Source organism: Balaenoptera borealis (genome assembly GCF_965194805.1).
Source record: "Balaenoptera borealis genome assembly, chromosome: 13".
NCBI lineage: Eukaryota > Metazoa > Chordata > Mammalia > Artiodactyla > Balaenopteridae > Balaenoptera > Balaenoptera borealis.
Window position 1 is genome coordinate 7,760,891 of NC_138870.1, and position 16,760 is coordinate 7,777,650.

At 38.7% G+C, this 16,760-nt stretch overlaps 1 protein-coding gene across 5 annotated transcripts in view; it reads right to left on the reverse strand.

Annotated features, from left to right (window-relative positions):
* Nucleotides 1-16,760, reverse strand: part of LOC309608779 (C-type lectin domain family 4 member A-like) — a 55,199-nt gene that overhangs the window by 13,108 nt on the left and 25,331 nt on the right. For 4 of the 5 annotated variants that reach the window (XR_014233089.1, XR_014233090.1, XM_082349271.1 and 1 more), the window contains exons 2-3: nucleotides 14,443-14,559; nucleotides 10,834-10,935 (exon numbers count right to left, since the gene is read on the reverse strand). Coding sequence is in view for 3 of the 5 variants with exons in the window: in XM_082349271.1 (XP_082205397.1) it covers nucleotides 10,834-10,935; nucleotides 14,443-14,559 (219 nt within the window). In the remaining 2 variants the exon portion in view is untranslated. The remainder of the gene's footprint in view (nucleotides 1-10,833; nucleotides 10,936-14,442; nucleotides 14,560-16,760) is intronic. The other variant, XM_082349272.1, reaches the window with a different exon arrangement.

Below are 16,760 nucleotides of genomic sequence, written 5' to 3' on the forward strand. Positions count from 1 at the left end.
GCTAAACAATACATACTAAATAACCAAGAGATCACTGAAGAAATCAAAGAGGAAAGCAAAAAAATACCTAGAAACAAATGACAATGGAAACACAATGATCAAAACCTATGGGATGCAGCAAAAGCACTTCTAAGAGGGAAGTTTATAGCAATACAGTCCTACCTCAAGAAACAAGAAACATCTCAAATAAACAACCTAACCTTACACCTAAAGCAATTAGAGAAACAAGAAGAAAAAACCCAAAAGTTAGCAGAAAGAAAGAAATCATAAAGATCAGATCAGAAATAAATGAAAAAGAAATGAAGGAAACAATAGCAAAGATCAATAAAACTAAAAGTTGGTTCTTGAGAAGATAAACAAAATTTATAAACCATTAACCAGACTCATCAAGAAAAAAAGGGAGAAGACTCAAATCAACAGAATTGCAGATGAAAAAGGACAAGTAACAACTGACACTGCAGAAATACAAAGGATCATGAGAGATAACTACAAGCAACTATATGCCAATAAAATGGACAACCTGGAAGAAATGGACAAATTCTTAGAAATGCACAACCTTCTGAGACTGAACCAGGAAGAAATAGAAAATATGAACAGACCAATCACAAGCACTGAAATTGAAACTGTGATTAAAAATCTTCCAACAAACAAAAGCCCAGGACCAGATGGCTTCACAGGCGAATTCTATCAAACATTCAGTGAAGAGCTAACACCTATCCTTCTCAAACTCTTCCAAAATATAGAAGAGGGAGAAACACTCCCAAACTCATTCTATGAGGCCACCATCACCCTGATACCAAAATCAGACAAAGATGTCACAAAGAAAGAAAACTACAGGCCAATATCCTTGATGAACATAGATGCAAAAATCCTCAACAAAATACTAGCAAACAGAATCCAACAGCACATTAAAAGGATCATACACCATGATCAAATGGGGTTTATCCCAGGAATGCAAGGATTCTTCAATATACACAAATCAATCAATGTGACACACCATATTACCAAATTGAAGGAGAAAAACCAAATGATCATCTCAATAGATGCAGAGAAAGCTTTTGACAAAATTCAACACTGATTTATGATAAAAACCCTCCAGAAAGTAGGCATAGAGGGAACTTACCTCAACATAATAAAGGCCATATATGACAAACCCACAGCCAACATCGTCCTCAATGGTGAAAAACTGAAACCATTTCCACTAAGATCAGGAACAAGACAAGGTTGCCCACTCTCACCACTATTATTCAACATAGTTTTGGAAGTTTTAGCCACAGCAATCAGAGAAGAAAAAGAAATAAAAGGAATCCAAATTGGAAAAGAACAAGTAAAACTGCCACTGTTCGCAGATGACATGATGCTATACATAGAGAATCCTAAAGATGCTACCAGAATACTACTAGAGCTAATCAATGAATTTGGTAACGTTGCAGGATACAAAATTAATGCACAGAAATCTCTTGCATTCCTATACACTAAAGATGAAAAATCTGAAAGTGAAATTAAGAAAACACTCCCATTTACCATTGCAACAAAAATAATAAAATATCTAGGAATAAACTTACATAAGGAGACAAAAGACCTGTATGCAGAAAATTATAAGATACTGATGAAAGAAATTAAAGATGATACAAATAGATGGAGAGATATACCATGTTCTTGGATTGGAAGAATCAACATTGTGAAAATGACTATACTACCCAAAGCAATCTACAGATTCAATGCAATCCCTATCAAACTACCAATGGCATTTTTCACAGAACTAGAACAAAAAATTTCACAATTTGTATGGAAACAAAAAAGACCCCGAATAGCCAAAGGAAACTTGAGAAAGAAAATCGGAGCTGGAGGAATCAGGCTCCCAGACTTCAGACTATACTACAAAGCTACAGTAATCAAGACACTATGGTACTGGCACAAAAACAGAAATATAGATCAATGGAACAGGATAGAAAGCCCAGAGATAAACCCACACACATATGGTCACCTTATCTTTGAGAAAGAAGGCAAGAATATACAGTGGAGAAAAAACAGCCTCTTCAATAAGTGGTGCTGGGAAAACTGGACAGCTACATGTAAAAGAATGAAATTAGAATACTCCCTCACTCACACCATACACAAAAATAAACTCAAAATGCATTAAAGTCCTAAATGTAAGGCCAGACACTATCAAACTCTTAGAGGAAAACATAGGCAGAACACTCTATGACATACATCACAGCAAGATCCTTTTTGACTCACCTCCTAGAGAAATGGAAATAAAAACAAAAATAAACAAATGGGACCTAATGAAACTTAAAAGCTTTTGCACTGTAAAGGAAACCATAAACAAGACAAAAAGACAACCCTCAGAATGGGAGAAAATATTTGCAAATGAAGCAACTGACAAAGAATTAATCTCCAAAATTTACAAGCAGCTCATGCAGCTCAATATGAAAAAAACAAACAACCCAATCCAAAAATGGGCAGAAGACCTAAACAGACATTTCTCCAAAGAAGATATACAGATTGCCAACAAACACATGAAAGAATGCTCAACATCATTAATCATTAGAGAAATGCAAATCAAAACTACAATGAGATGTCATCTCACACTGGTCAGAATGGCCATCATCAAAAAATCTACAAACAATAAATGCTGGAGAGGGTGTGGAGAAAAGGGGATCCTCTGCACTGTTGGTGGGAATGTAAACTGATACAGCCACTATGGAGAACAGTACGGAGGTTCCTTAAAAAACTAAAAATAGAACTACCATATGACCCAGCAATCCCACTACTGGGCATATACCCTGAGAAAACCATAATTCAAAAAGAGTCATGTACCACAGTGTTCATTGCAGCTCTATTTACAATAGCTAGGACATGGAAGCAACCTAAGTGTCCATTGATAGATGAATGGATAAAGAAGATGTGGCACATATATACAGTGGAATATTACTCAGCCATAAAAAGAAACGAAATTGAGTTATTTGTAGTGAGGTGGATGGACCTAGAGTCTGTCATACAGAGTGAAGTAAGTCAGAAAGAGGAAAACAAATACCGTATGCTAACACATATATATGGAATCTAAAAATCAATAAAAAAATTGTCATGAAGAACCTAGGGGGAAGACAGGAATAAAGATGCAGACCTACTAGAGAATGGACTTGAGGATACGGGGAGGAGGAAGGGTAAGGTGGGAGAAAGTGAGAGAGTGGCATGGACATATATACGGTACCAAATGTAAAACCGATAGCTAGTGGGAAGCAGCCGCATAACACAGGGAGATCAGCTCAGTGGTTTGTGACCACCTAGAGGGGTGGGATAGGGAGGATGGGAGGGAGGGAGACACAAGAGGGAAGAGATATGGGAACATATGTATATGTAAAACTGATTCACTTTGTTATAAAGCAGAAACTAACACACCATTATAAAGCAATTATACGCCAATAAAGATGTTAAAAAAAAAAAGGTCTATCCACCATTACTAATTCCACATGGTTCAACCAAATAGTAATATGTACTTACTATACAGTAAATAACAAGATACAGCAGTAGGCCTAATAAACGAGGTAATTTCAAAGAAATGATCAACATAAACAGTATTTCATGATGTCTGCAACGACTGCAATGTAATCTGTAAACGGCTGTGATTTCTGTTGGTGAGACACACACTATCATGATTTGTTGCTTCCATTCATAATTTCCAGAGAGCAGCAGCATCTGCCAGGAGCTTTTTATGAACGCAAACCCCAGATGCACTGTATCTCTGTGGTCCATCAGGACATCAGCCAGCTCCATCCCCTCCCCATCGCCAGGTAGAATTTGTTTTTCAATCAGAAATAACTTGATAAGTGGAAAGGTATCTCAAATGAAAAAATAATCAATAAACATACTAGTTTTTCGTCTTTATAAGAAAGTAGATAGAGAAAGGTATACCATGCTAACACTAAACAAAAGAAAGCAGGAGTAGCTATATATATTTCAGCAGACTTCAGAGCAAGGAAAGCTGTCAGAGATAATGATGGACATTACATAATGATAAAGGGAATTTTTTCTTGTTCAATTCTCCAAGAAGCCGTAACGATCCTTAGTGTATGTACCTAACAACAGAGCATCAAAAAGTGAAGCAAAAACTGATAGAACTGCCAGGAGAAATAGACATATCCATTATTATAGAGATTTAAACATTCTGACAAGAAATGGACAGGGCCAGAAGGCAGAAAACCTGTAAGGACATAGTTGAACTCAAAAACATCATCAATCAACCATATATAACAGACATCTATTGAATATTTCATCTGAAAACAGCAGAATACACATTTTTTTAAAGCTTATGTTGGGGAGGGGGAAATTTCCCCCCCAACCCTCTTTTTTTTTTTTTAACATCTTTATTGGAGTGTAATTGCTTTACAATGGTGTGTTAGTTTCTGCTTTATAACAAAGTGAATCAGCTATACATATACATATATCCCCATATCTCTTCCCTCTTGCATCTCCCTCCCACCCTCCCTATCCCACCCCTCTAGGTCTCTTGAGTTCTTATGGCTGGACTAACCATAAAATTGACACAAGACAAAAAAGAAACAGGGGGAAAAGAAACCAACTCTAATTTGTGTGCACTGAGGTCTCCTAGAAATGAGACCTAAGAAGTAGTCAAAGCAGGCAGCGTTCATAATTTTTAGACAAAGAAACAATAAAATTTTGAGGAAATGTATGCTTAATTAGTGAAAAATAGAAACAGAGTTTAGGTTTGGGGTAATAACTTAAGGAAGCAACAAGATTTGTTTACACAGGCTTCTTGTCCCTGATTTCCCGATCTCTGGTGATGTGTGTTCTTCTCCCTCCAGATACAGGGAGTGGTAACTTTCATTTATTTCCTGTTTTCAGTGAGACAGAGAGGAGGGTCAAAGTGTCCCTCTTATATCAGCTCTTTCTTAAGTAACTTTAACACAAAATAATCAATCTGCCATTGAGGTTCATTTTGGGGAGAACTGCCCTGGACCCCAATACTCACATAGAACATTTACCAAGATAGACTACAACTGGGCAATAAAACACACCTTAAAAAATTAAAAAGAATAGAAATCATACAATGTCTGCTCTCAGATCACGTGGTATTAAACAAGAAATCAGTAACAGAAAGATAGCTGAAAAAATCCCCAAATACTTGGAGACTGAATAAAATACTTCTAAATAACACGAGTCAAGGAAGAAATCTCAAGAAAAAATTTTTTAATATTTTTAACAAAATGAAAATAAAAACACACATCAAAATTTCTGTGATACAGCCAAAGTAGGGCTTAGAAGGAAATTTACAGCATTGAGTCCATATAATAGATATAAGAAATATCTAAAATCAATAATCTATGTCTCCATTATAGAAAACTAGAAAACAAAGAGCAAATTAAATCCAAAGTAAGCAGAAGAAAATAAATAATAAAAGTCAGAGCCGAAACCAGTGAAACTGAAAACAATAAATCAATAGAGAAAATTGATAAAAGCCAAAAGCTAGTTCTTTGAAAAGATCAATTACATTGACAAGCCTCTAGTCAGGCTAAGAAAAAAAAGAGAAAGGACTCAAATTATTAATATTAGAAATGAAAATAAGTCATCACAATAGATCTAGTGGACATTAAAGATAGTAAAGAATTATTATGAACACCTCTATGCCCATAAGTTTGATAACCTAGATGAAATGAACCAATTCCTTGAAGCTCACTATCTGCAAAAACTCACACTAGAAGAAATATACAATCCGAGTAGGCCTATATTTATTAAAGAAACTAAATCCATAATTAATAATCATCCAAAAAAAAAGAAAGCACTAGGCCCAGATGTGTTCACTGATAAATTTTACTAAACATTTAAGAAAGAAATTATACCAGTTACCTCAATGTCCTTCAAAGACAGAAGCAGGGACTTCCCTGGTGGTCCAGTGGGTAAGACTCCATGCTCCCATTGCAGGGGTCCTGGGTTCGACCCCTGGTTGGGGAACTAGATCCCACATGTATGCCACAACTAAGAGTTCACATGCTGCAACTAAGACCCGGCACAGCCAAAATAAATAAATAAATAAATAAATAAATACTAAAAAAAAAAAAAAACATATATATAGAAGCAGAAGGAATACCGAACTCATTTCCTGAGGCCAGCATTACCCTCATACCAAAACCAAACAAAGACATCGTAAGGGATAAAAAGCCTACAGACCAATTTCCCTCATGAACATAGATTCAAAAATCCTCAAAAATATTGGAAAATTGAATCCAACAATGTATTAAAAAAATTATAGAGGAGTGTGGCCAAGATGGCAGAGTAGGAAGACCCTGAGCTCACCTCTCACAGGCACAAAATTACAGCTATTTACAGAGTAAATATCAATGAGAATGACAAGAAGACAAGCAGAAAAGATCTTCTACAAGTAAAGATATAAAGAAGGAACCACAGCGAGATGGGTAGGAAGGGCAGAGACGCAGTACAGTCAAGACCCACACCCAGCTAGGTGATCCACAAACTCGAGGATAATCACAATTTCAAAGGTTCTCCGCAAGAAGCGAGGGGTCGAGCCCCACATGGGGCTCCCCAGTCCAGGGGCCCCGCACTGGGAAGATGATCCCCCAGAATGTCTGGCACTGAAGGCCAGTGGGGCTTGTGTTTGGGAGAGCCAGAAGGAAACAGACTCTGCACTTAAATGGCTCACACAAAACCTCACGCCCTCAGACACAGGGAATAAGCAGTAACTTGAAAGGAGCCTGGGTCAGAGCCACTTGCTAATCTGGGAGAGCCTCCCAGAGACCCACCCTGGGGACACAGACAATGGCACCAGCCAGTCTGGGGAGCTCGTTCTACCACAAGGACACTGGTGCTGACGAGTGCCATTTTCTGAGTTCTTCCTCTAGCTTATTAGCAGCTGGGACCCAGTCCCAACCACCAGCTGGTTGGCACCAGTCCTGGGACCCCACCCCCCAGACCAAGTAGCCAGTTGTGTGGGGCAACAGCGACACCCACCAGCAGGTTGTCAGCAGCCATAGTCCCAGTGGAGCCCCCCAGTTGCCCCGGATGCTGGTCCTGCCCACCAGAGGGCCAAGGATTTATCCCCACTCACTCACCAGCAGGCCAGCACTAACCCCTAGAGCCAGACTCAACCACCAGCGGGTGGGCAACAGCCCCAAGACCCCAGCCCTGGCTCCACCCACCAGTAGTCTGACACCAGCTCCACCCCAGAACCTGGCTCCACCCACCAGCAGGCCAGAACTAGCCCTGGGACCCCTGGGGCCTCAGCCAGCAATGTCAAAATCCAGCCCCTCCCACCAGCAAGCCAACATCTGCCCTGGGAATGCCAGGTCTGGCCTTGCCCCCATGTGAGCCAATACCAGCTCCAAAACCATCAGGCCCCACAGACAGCCACCCCAGGAACCAGCTCCACTCACCAGGGGGCCACCACCAGCCACAGGACCCCCAGGGACCCCACCCAGTCATGACAGGAAATGGCCCTGCCCACCAGCAGCCAGTATCAGCTGTAGAACACCCCAGCCCCCAAGGCCCAGACATCTGGGACCTGGCTCTGCCCAGTGATGGGTCAGCACTAGCCTCAGGACCTTTGGGACCTTCAGCCAGCCACATTAGGACATGGCCCTCCCAACCACCAGGCCAGCAGTCTCTGCACTAGGCAGGGCCTGGAAGCCACCAGCCTGGGAGCCAGGCCAACCTATTAGTGCACCCACAGTAGTTGGCCCTGCCACAATAGAAAGGCCCACACAGCCCACACAAGGGACACCCCTAGAGCATATAGCTCTAGTGAACAAAAGGGAGTGTGCTCCTGGACCACATAGGACATCTCCTACATAAGGCCACTTCTCCCAGATCAGGGAATGTAACTGACCTACCTAATACATAGAAATAAGAACAGAGAATCAGGCAAAATAAGGCAACAGAGGAATATTTTCAAAACAAACAAACACAAAAAACAAACAAATGAACAAAATAAATAAATAAAACCCCAGAAAAAGAGCTAAGCAAAGATAAGCAATCTCCCCATTGAACAGTTCAAGGTAATGATCATAAAGATGCCCAACAAGCTCAGGAGAAGAAAAGATGAACACAGTGGGACATCTAAGAAAGAGCTGGAAAATATAAAGAATAACAAAACACAGCTGAAGAATACAATAACTGAAATTAAAAATACACTACAAGGAGTCAACATTAGATAAGATGACACAGAGGAATGGATCAGCCAACAGGAAGAGTAGTGAAAATCACCCAAGCTGAACAGAAAAAAAGAATTTTTTTAATGAGGACAGTTTAAGAGACTCCTGGGACAACATCAAACATACTAACACTCACATTATTGGGATCCCAGAAGAGAGAGAGAAAGGGACAGGGAATATATTTGAAGACATGATAGCTGAAAATTTCCTTAACCTGGAAAAGGAAACAGACAAGCACAGAGTCCCAAACAAGATCAACCCAAAGTAGTCCACGCTGAGACACATTGTAATTAAAATGGCAAGAGTTAAAGAGAGATCGTAAAATCAGCAAGGGAAAAGCAATTAGTAATGTACAAGGGAACTCCCATAAGACTAGCAGCTGACTTTTCAGAGGAAACTCTGCAGGTCAGAAAGGAGCTGCACAATTATTTAAAGTGATGAAAGGAGAAAAAACTACAAGAATACTCTACCTGGCAAGGCACTCATTCAGATTTGAAAGAGACATAAAGAGTTTCACAGACAAGCAAGAGCTAAAAGAGTTTAGTGCCACTAAATCAGCTTTACAAAAAATATTAAAGAGACTCCTCTAAGTGAACAGAAAAGACCACAGACGGAAATATAAAAATTATAAAAGGAAAAATCTCATCGGTAAAGGCAAATATACAGTATGAGTAGTAGATCAACCACTTTAAAGCTGGTAGGAAGGTTAAAACACAAAAGTAATAAAATCATCTATGTCCACAATAAGTAGTTAGGGCATATATCAATACAAAACAAAAAGATCCAGCAATTCCACTCTGGTTCTTTATCCGAAGAAAATAAAAACACCAAGTAGAAAAGATATATGCACCCCTATGTTCATTGAAGCATTATTTACAAAAGCCAAGATATGGAAGCAACCCAAGTGTCCATCAACAGATGAACAGGTGAAGAAGATGTGGTATATGTACTGGAATACTATTCAGCCATGAGAAAAAAGGAAATTCTGCCATTTGAAACAACATGGATGGGCCGTGAGGACATTATGCTAAGTGAGATAAGTCAGACAGAGAAAGACAAATACTCCATGATATCTCCTATATTTTAAAAAATGAAAATTTAAAAACAGAGGATAAATTGGTGGTTACCAGGGGCTGGGAGGTGTGGGAATGGAAGAGATGTTGTTTAAGGGTATATACTTACAACTAGTATGTAAATAAGTCCTGTGATCTAATACACAGTACAGTGATTATAGACAACAAAACTATATTGTGAACATTAAAGTTGCTAAGAGAGTAGATTTTAAGTGTTCCCAACACTAAAAGAAATGGTAAGTATGTGACATGTTAGAGATATTAGCTAATGCTAATATAGCAATTATATTACAACATAAAATCAATTATCTGCACACCTTGAACTTACACAATGTTGTATGTCAAATACAACTTAAAATGTTTAATTACATAAATAAATAAACTGATTTTTTTCTGAGTTACTTGTCAGTTGAGATAAAAATAATTTCCAGAAATTGCTATTATAAAACAAGTTTGGGTCTTCCCTGGTGGCGCCTGCCAATGCAGGGGACATGGGTTCGAGCCCTGGTCTGGGAAGATCCCACATGCCATGGAGCAACTAAGCCCATGCACCACAGCTACTGAGCCTGTGCTCTAGAGGCCGTGAGCCACAACTACTGAGCCCACGTGCCACGACTACTGAAGCCCATGCGCCTAGAACCCATGCTCCACAATAAGAGAAGCCACCACAATAAGCCCACGCACAGCAACGAAGAGTAGCCCCCGCTCGCCGCAACTAGAGAAAGCCCGCATGCGGCAATGAAGACCCAATGCAGCCAAAAATAAATTAATTAATTAATTTTTTAAAAAGAATCAAAATTTAAAAAAGAAAGAAAAAACTAAGAAAAAGTTTCTCATTAAGAAAAAAAATGTTCATTAAGGAAAAAAACTAAGGAAATCTGAACAAACTATGAACTTTAATTAATGATAATATATCAATATTGGTTCAATAGTTGCAATAAATGTACCATACTAATAATGTAAGATGTTGGAAAAATTGTGTACACGGGGGAGGGGAGTGATATGGGAAGTCTATTATTTGCTCAGTTTTGCTGTAAAAATAAAACTGTTCTCTAAAAATAGTCTATTTTTAATTTAAATAATCACATCTATAATTAAAATTTACATCCTCTTCATCAAACAAAACTAAAACTTTCTTCCTCTTCCAAAACCTTCAACTCTAGTCTGAAGAGGTAAAACCCTGTTTAAGTGTATTTTATGCATTCTCCCAGAAATGTTTTATGCACATATGTTTTCTTAAAACACAAATGAATTAAATTTTTCTTGAACGAGTGAGTTTTACCTGATATGTAACAAAAAGGGCAAGTATGCACAGAAAACTCAGAAAGAAGCAAAGGCTGAAGAAACCCAAAAGCAATGTAATCTTTTTCACAATTAAAACTATTTCCTTACACAGATATACTAAAGATATGTATAAAAGAATTTTAGGTCCTAAATATTTGTATACTTAAAGTTTAAAATGATCATAAGACTCAACTTCTTAGTATGACCTGCCTGTGAACCTTATTGGAAATATAGATCTGGCACACAGTAGAGACAACAACTGAATTATAGGCACATTTAATTCTTACCTTCTGTGGTCGAATTTTCTTTCATACATTCCAATACTGTGTGAGGGACTTCTTTTGTAGTCTTTTTTTCTTTAGGAATATAAGAACATTTTTGGAAAAAAACTGAAAAAGAGAATAAGACCATTCATTTTCCTGGTAGCGTTATAACGTCACTCCTTAATGTTACTTACATTCTTTATAGGAACAAAACCTACAATTGCCCAATTACTTTAATAGAATCCTGACTGTGGAAAAGATTTCCCATCACCCCACATTCAATGTAATCCTAATCCCACTGATTTTGAAACTACAGATTTCTGCAGGAATAGCTGAAAAAATCAGTAGTTGAAAGAGGACATGACGCTTCCATTATAACGGGTCTAAAGGGATTTGTCCATATTCTCCTTCAAATATCCACACTAAATGCATGCAAAGGCTAATCCTTGAAGGACAAGGAATGGAGAGAAAATGATTAAACACTTCTACCTGAGGATGTACACAGCATGAGTCTTCGGGGAGAAATTTAGCTAATTCTGATGAGTTCTGGGTTACTTGTAGAATTGGGAATCAAAACAACTCCAACAATGATCTGGAGAGGAAGACATTATCCTCTTCATCTTCTTTCCTTTACTTTATCCATCCCACCTGGCTCTTATTCCTCAGCAGGACAACACACTCAAGTCTCTCACAGCTCAAGACTAACCTACCTCTCCCTCTAAAAAGTAAATTTTCTCTCTTTCTCTCCTCCTTACCTCTATTTAGTTCTTTAACCACTGCATGCTGGATTCTGCTTCCACCACTCCATGAAAATCACCCTTGCAATGGGTTATCAGTAATTTCCTAGGGCCACTTCTTAATTTTCTTCCCCTTTGACTTCCTGCCATACTTGACCCTAGTTCTCTTCCCCCTTAACTGTTGGGACACTACTCTTTCCTGTGTTTGCCTCAGCTTTCCTGCTGTTGCTTCTTTTTTTTTTTTTTTTAATTAATTAATTTATTTATTTATTTATTTATTTATTTATGACTGTGTTGGGTCTTCGTTTCTGTGCGAGGGCTTTCTCCAGTTGTGGCAAGCGGGAGCCACTCTTCATCGCGGTGCGCGGGCCTCTCACTATCGCGGCCTCTCTTATCGCGGAGCACAGGCTCCAGACGCGCAGGCTCAGTAGTTGTGGCTCACGGGCGCAGCCGCTCCGTGGCAGGTGGGATCCTCCCAGACCAGGGCTCGAACCCGTGTCCCCTGCATTGGCAGGCAGACTCTCAACCACTGCGCCACCAGGGAAGCCCTGCTGTTGCTTCTTATACTCCTTTGTAAGATCCTCTTTCTCAATCCATCTTTCTTATTTATTTATTTGTTTATTTATTTATGGCTGCCCAGCTTGAGGGATCTTAGTCCTCCCACCAGGGATTGAACCTGCACCCTCGGCAGTGAAAGCACAGAGTCCTAACCACTGGACCACCAGGGAATTCCCTATCCATTTCTTTTAAAATGTGACATTCCCTAGAGTTCCATCCTTACCCTTCTTTCCTATACTAAATCTTCTCCTTGACTGATATCATGTGTCCTCATGGTTTCAACTGGTACCTAAATGTAAATGACTTCCAAAGCTCAGACCTGTCTCCTAAAATCCAGACAAATATGTCTCCCACTAGACATGTCCATTTGAGGTTCCAAGAGTCATACAACATTTAACATGCCCAAAACTTAAATCACCATCTTCCATCTCAAACCTTCTACTCATCATTTATTGTCTACCTCTTTGAATAACTTCGTGATTTCTGAGTTCACCAAGTAGGAATATTGGAGCCACACTTTACTTCTCTTGGTCCTTTATTTCCCAGATCTAAATATTCATCAAGCCTCAACCTCCTTGATTATACCGCCTCATTATCATTCAAAGCTACCCCCTTTCTCCTTCACTACCCCTAGCCTTAGATCAGGTTCTCACTATTTCTCAATTGCATAATGAATTGGCTTTCCAACTATTCTCTTTACTTCCAGTTCTGTCCTCATATATCCATTTTACACATCTACACCAAAAGCATATTTCTATAAATCAAATTTAGTTATGATCACTTCCCTGGTTAAAATTTTTCAATGGCTCTCCCTGACTGTGACACATTCCAAAAATGGCCACAATTTTCAACTCTCCCTGTATCCATACCCCTTTGCAATATAACTTATTAACTTTTCCAATCAACAAGTGGGGTCTATTTCTCCACCACTTGAATCTGGGCTGGCTTTAAGACTTCCTTTGGCCAACAGAATGTGCAGACGCAACTCTGGTTACTTCCAAACTAAGGCTTCAGGAGGCTTTGCTCACTATCGCTTTCACTCTACAAGCCTACACGTTCCCATCTGAACAAGCTCGGGCTAGCCCGATGAATTACGAAAGAAGTGGGACCAATTTGTCCATGTCGTTCCAGCTTACATCCTCTTCCTCAGAAACCGGGTTGCCTGTAACTGGAACTTGACTGCATATGCACAACTGGCTTTAGCCAGGACCAACAGAATCTCCCAGCTGAGCCCAGTCCAAATTGCCAAACCACAGAATCATGAGCTAAAAATAGTTGTTGTTTTAATCCACTAAGCTTTAGATTGGTTTATTAAGCAGCAGAAGATAATGGATACAATAACCTTCAGGGGGAAAAATCCACACTCTTTAGCATTATATACAACACTCTTCATGATGTGACCTCTGCTTGTTTCTCCCACCTGCAACTTCATTTCTTACAGTTCACTTAGCACTATATGTCACAGTCATTTATACACATTTCCCCAAATGTTTCCAAGCTCTCTCACATCTCTGTCATTCTTGGTCCACACAGGTGTAGCTGTCACCTCCTCCAGGAAGCCTGTCTCAGCGTCCTGTGCTTCTAACCTGCAGAACATTTACCATACGCTGTTATAACCACTGGTTCATTCAACCAGTTACCATCATTCTCCGAACTTCTTGAGACCAAGGGCTATGACTCTGTTGATGCTGTCTGGCACAGTGCCTGACATAGAGTAGATGGCCATCGTAGCTTATTGAATGACCAAATGAATGAATAAAATATCTACCCAAATATATACTAGTTTTATGATTTTTAAAAATTTGATAAATTCTTAAAGCCAAAGATAGGCAGAAATCCACCTATCTGCCAAATTGACTTTAAGATCTCATGCAGTCTTGAGAAGGACAGAAATAATAAAGGTGAAATTTTAATTAAAATTTTTTCCTGGGAGATTTCTTCCCATTTCCTTCTTGTCCACCTGCTCATCCCAAACTATGTGTCTGTGCACTCAAAAAGTAATAGCCTTATAAACACTACTAAGGAACTATAGATTTGACCTCACTTACACAACTGTCTAGTGTACAAATGGTGCCCTATAGATTTCACTCTACAACACAGAAACATGTATACATATATACTCTTCAATTTCTCTAAAGGGAGTGAATGCCATTATTTCTATAGAAGAGTAACTAAATTCAAATAAAGAACAAAATTCCCAGTGGAGTCCCACTAATTATGTCTTCCCCCAGAGATGACTTCTTTTCCAGATTTCTGAAAAAACCCATTGTTTTGGTTTATTGGATGCCATCTCTTCATGTAAGGCAGACATTCCTTATAGATTCAGCTGGATACTTACAGATAAAAGCGATCAAAAATGAGATTGCCAATAGTAGCAGAAGTATCAGCAATGAGGCAAGAAGTGGCTTGGGAAAACTAGGGTGACTTTTGTGAAGGTTGGTCTTCTCTTTGGGAGCTGAAGGAGAAATCATATTAACTTCATCAATAATAAATTCTGACCCTGATTTCCTCTTTCACCTTCTCTTCATCATCTCCCTTTTCTTGGATGATACACTATACTAACAACATGACATTTGAAATAATATGAAACTATGAAGGAAATAATAATGTTCATTGTAGAAACTTTAGAAAATACATAAGAGCACAAATTCCTACCACTGAGGATAACTGTTGTAAATATTTTGGCATACATCCTTCCAGCAATTTTTTAACTGTATATATCTATACATGCACCTTTTGCCACATGATTGACACACCATGTATACTGGTTTCTGACCTACTATTTTCTTATATGCTGTATCATCAACATTTTTCATGCCACCATATTTTCTTCTTTAGCACACTGTATTGTGGTTGCATAGTATTTCATTATATATTTAAATAATCTTTCAGATTATTTCCAACTTTAACTATTTTAAATAATGCCAGAGAAGCAAGAACAACTACAATCCTGCAGCCTCTGGAACAAAAACCACATTCACAGAAAGATAGACAAGATGAAAAGGCAGAGGGCTATGTACCAGATGAAGAAACAAGATAAAATCCCAGAAAAACAACTAAATGAAGTGGAGATAGGCAACCTTCCAGAAAAAGAATTCAGAATAATGATAGTGAAGATGATCCAGAACCTCAGAAAAACAATGGAGGCAAAGATCAAGAATATGCAAGAAATGTTTAACAAAGACCTAGAAAAATTAAAGAACAAACAAACAGAGATGAACAATACAATAACTGAAATGAAAACTACACTAGAAGGAATCAATAGCAGAATAACTGAGGCAGAAGAACGAATAAGTGACCTGGAAGACAGAATGGTGGAATTCACTGCTGCAGAACAGAATAAAGAAAAAAGAATGAAAAGAAATGAAGACAGCCTAAGAGACCTCTGGGAAAACATTAAATGCAACAACATTCACATTATAGGGGTCCCAGAAGGAGAAGAGAGAGAGAAAGCACCAGAGAAAATATTTGAAGCGATTATAGTCGAAAACTTCCCTAACATGGGAAAGGAAATAGCCACCCAAGTCCAGGAAGCACAGCAAGTCCCATACAGGATAAACCCAAGGAGAAACACGCCGAGATACATAGTAATCAAATTGGCAAAATTAAAGACAAAGAAAAATTATTGAAAGCAGCAAGGGAAAAACGGCAAATAACATACAAGGAAACTCCCATAAGGTTAACAGCTGATTTCTCAGGAGAAACTCTACAAGCCAGAAGGGAGTGGCATGACATACTTAAAGTGATGAAAGGGAAGAACCTACAACCAAGATTACCCTACCCAGCAAGGATCTCATTCAGATTCGATGGAGAAATCAAAAGCTTTACAGACAAGAAAAAGCTAAGAGAATTCAGCACCACCAAACCAGCTCTACAACAAATGAACTTCTCTAAGTGGGAAACACAAGAGAAGAAAAGGACCTACAAAAACAAACCCAAAACAATAAGAAATTGGTCATAGGAACATACATATCGATAATTACCTTAAATGTGAATGGATTAAATGCTCCAACCAAAAGACACAGGCTTGCTGAATGGATACAAAAACAAGACCCATATATATGCTGTCTACAAGAGACCCACTTCAGACCTAGGGACACATACAGACTGAAAGTGAGGGGATGGAAAAAGATATTCCATGCAAATGGAAATCAAAAGAAAGCTGGAGTAGCAATACTCATATCAGATAAAATAGACTTTAAAATAAAGAATGTTACAAGAGACAAGGAAGGACACTACATAATGATCAAGGGATCAATCCAAGAAGAAGATATAACAATTATAAATATATACGCACCCAACATAGGAGCACCTAAATACATAAGGCAACTGCTAACAGCTATAAAAGAGGAAATCGACAGTAACACAATAATAGTGGGGGACTTCAACACCTCACTTACACCAATGGACAGATCATCCAAAATGAAAATAAATAAGGAAACAGAAGCTATAAATGACACAATAGACCAGATAGATTTAATTGATATTTATAGGACGTTCCATCCAAAAACAGCAGATTACACTTTCTTCTCAAGTGCGCACGGAACATTCTCCAGGCTAGATCACATCTTGGGTCACAAATCAAGCCTCAGTAAATTTAAGAAAATTGAAATCGTATCAAACATCTTTTCTGACCACAACGCTATGAGATTAGAA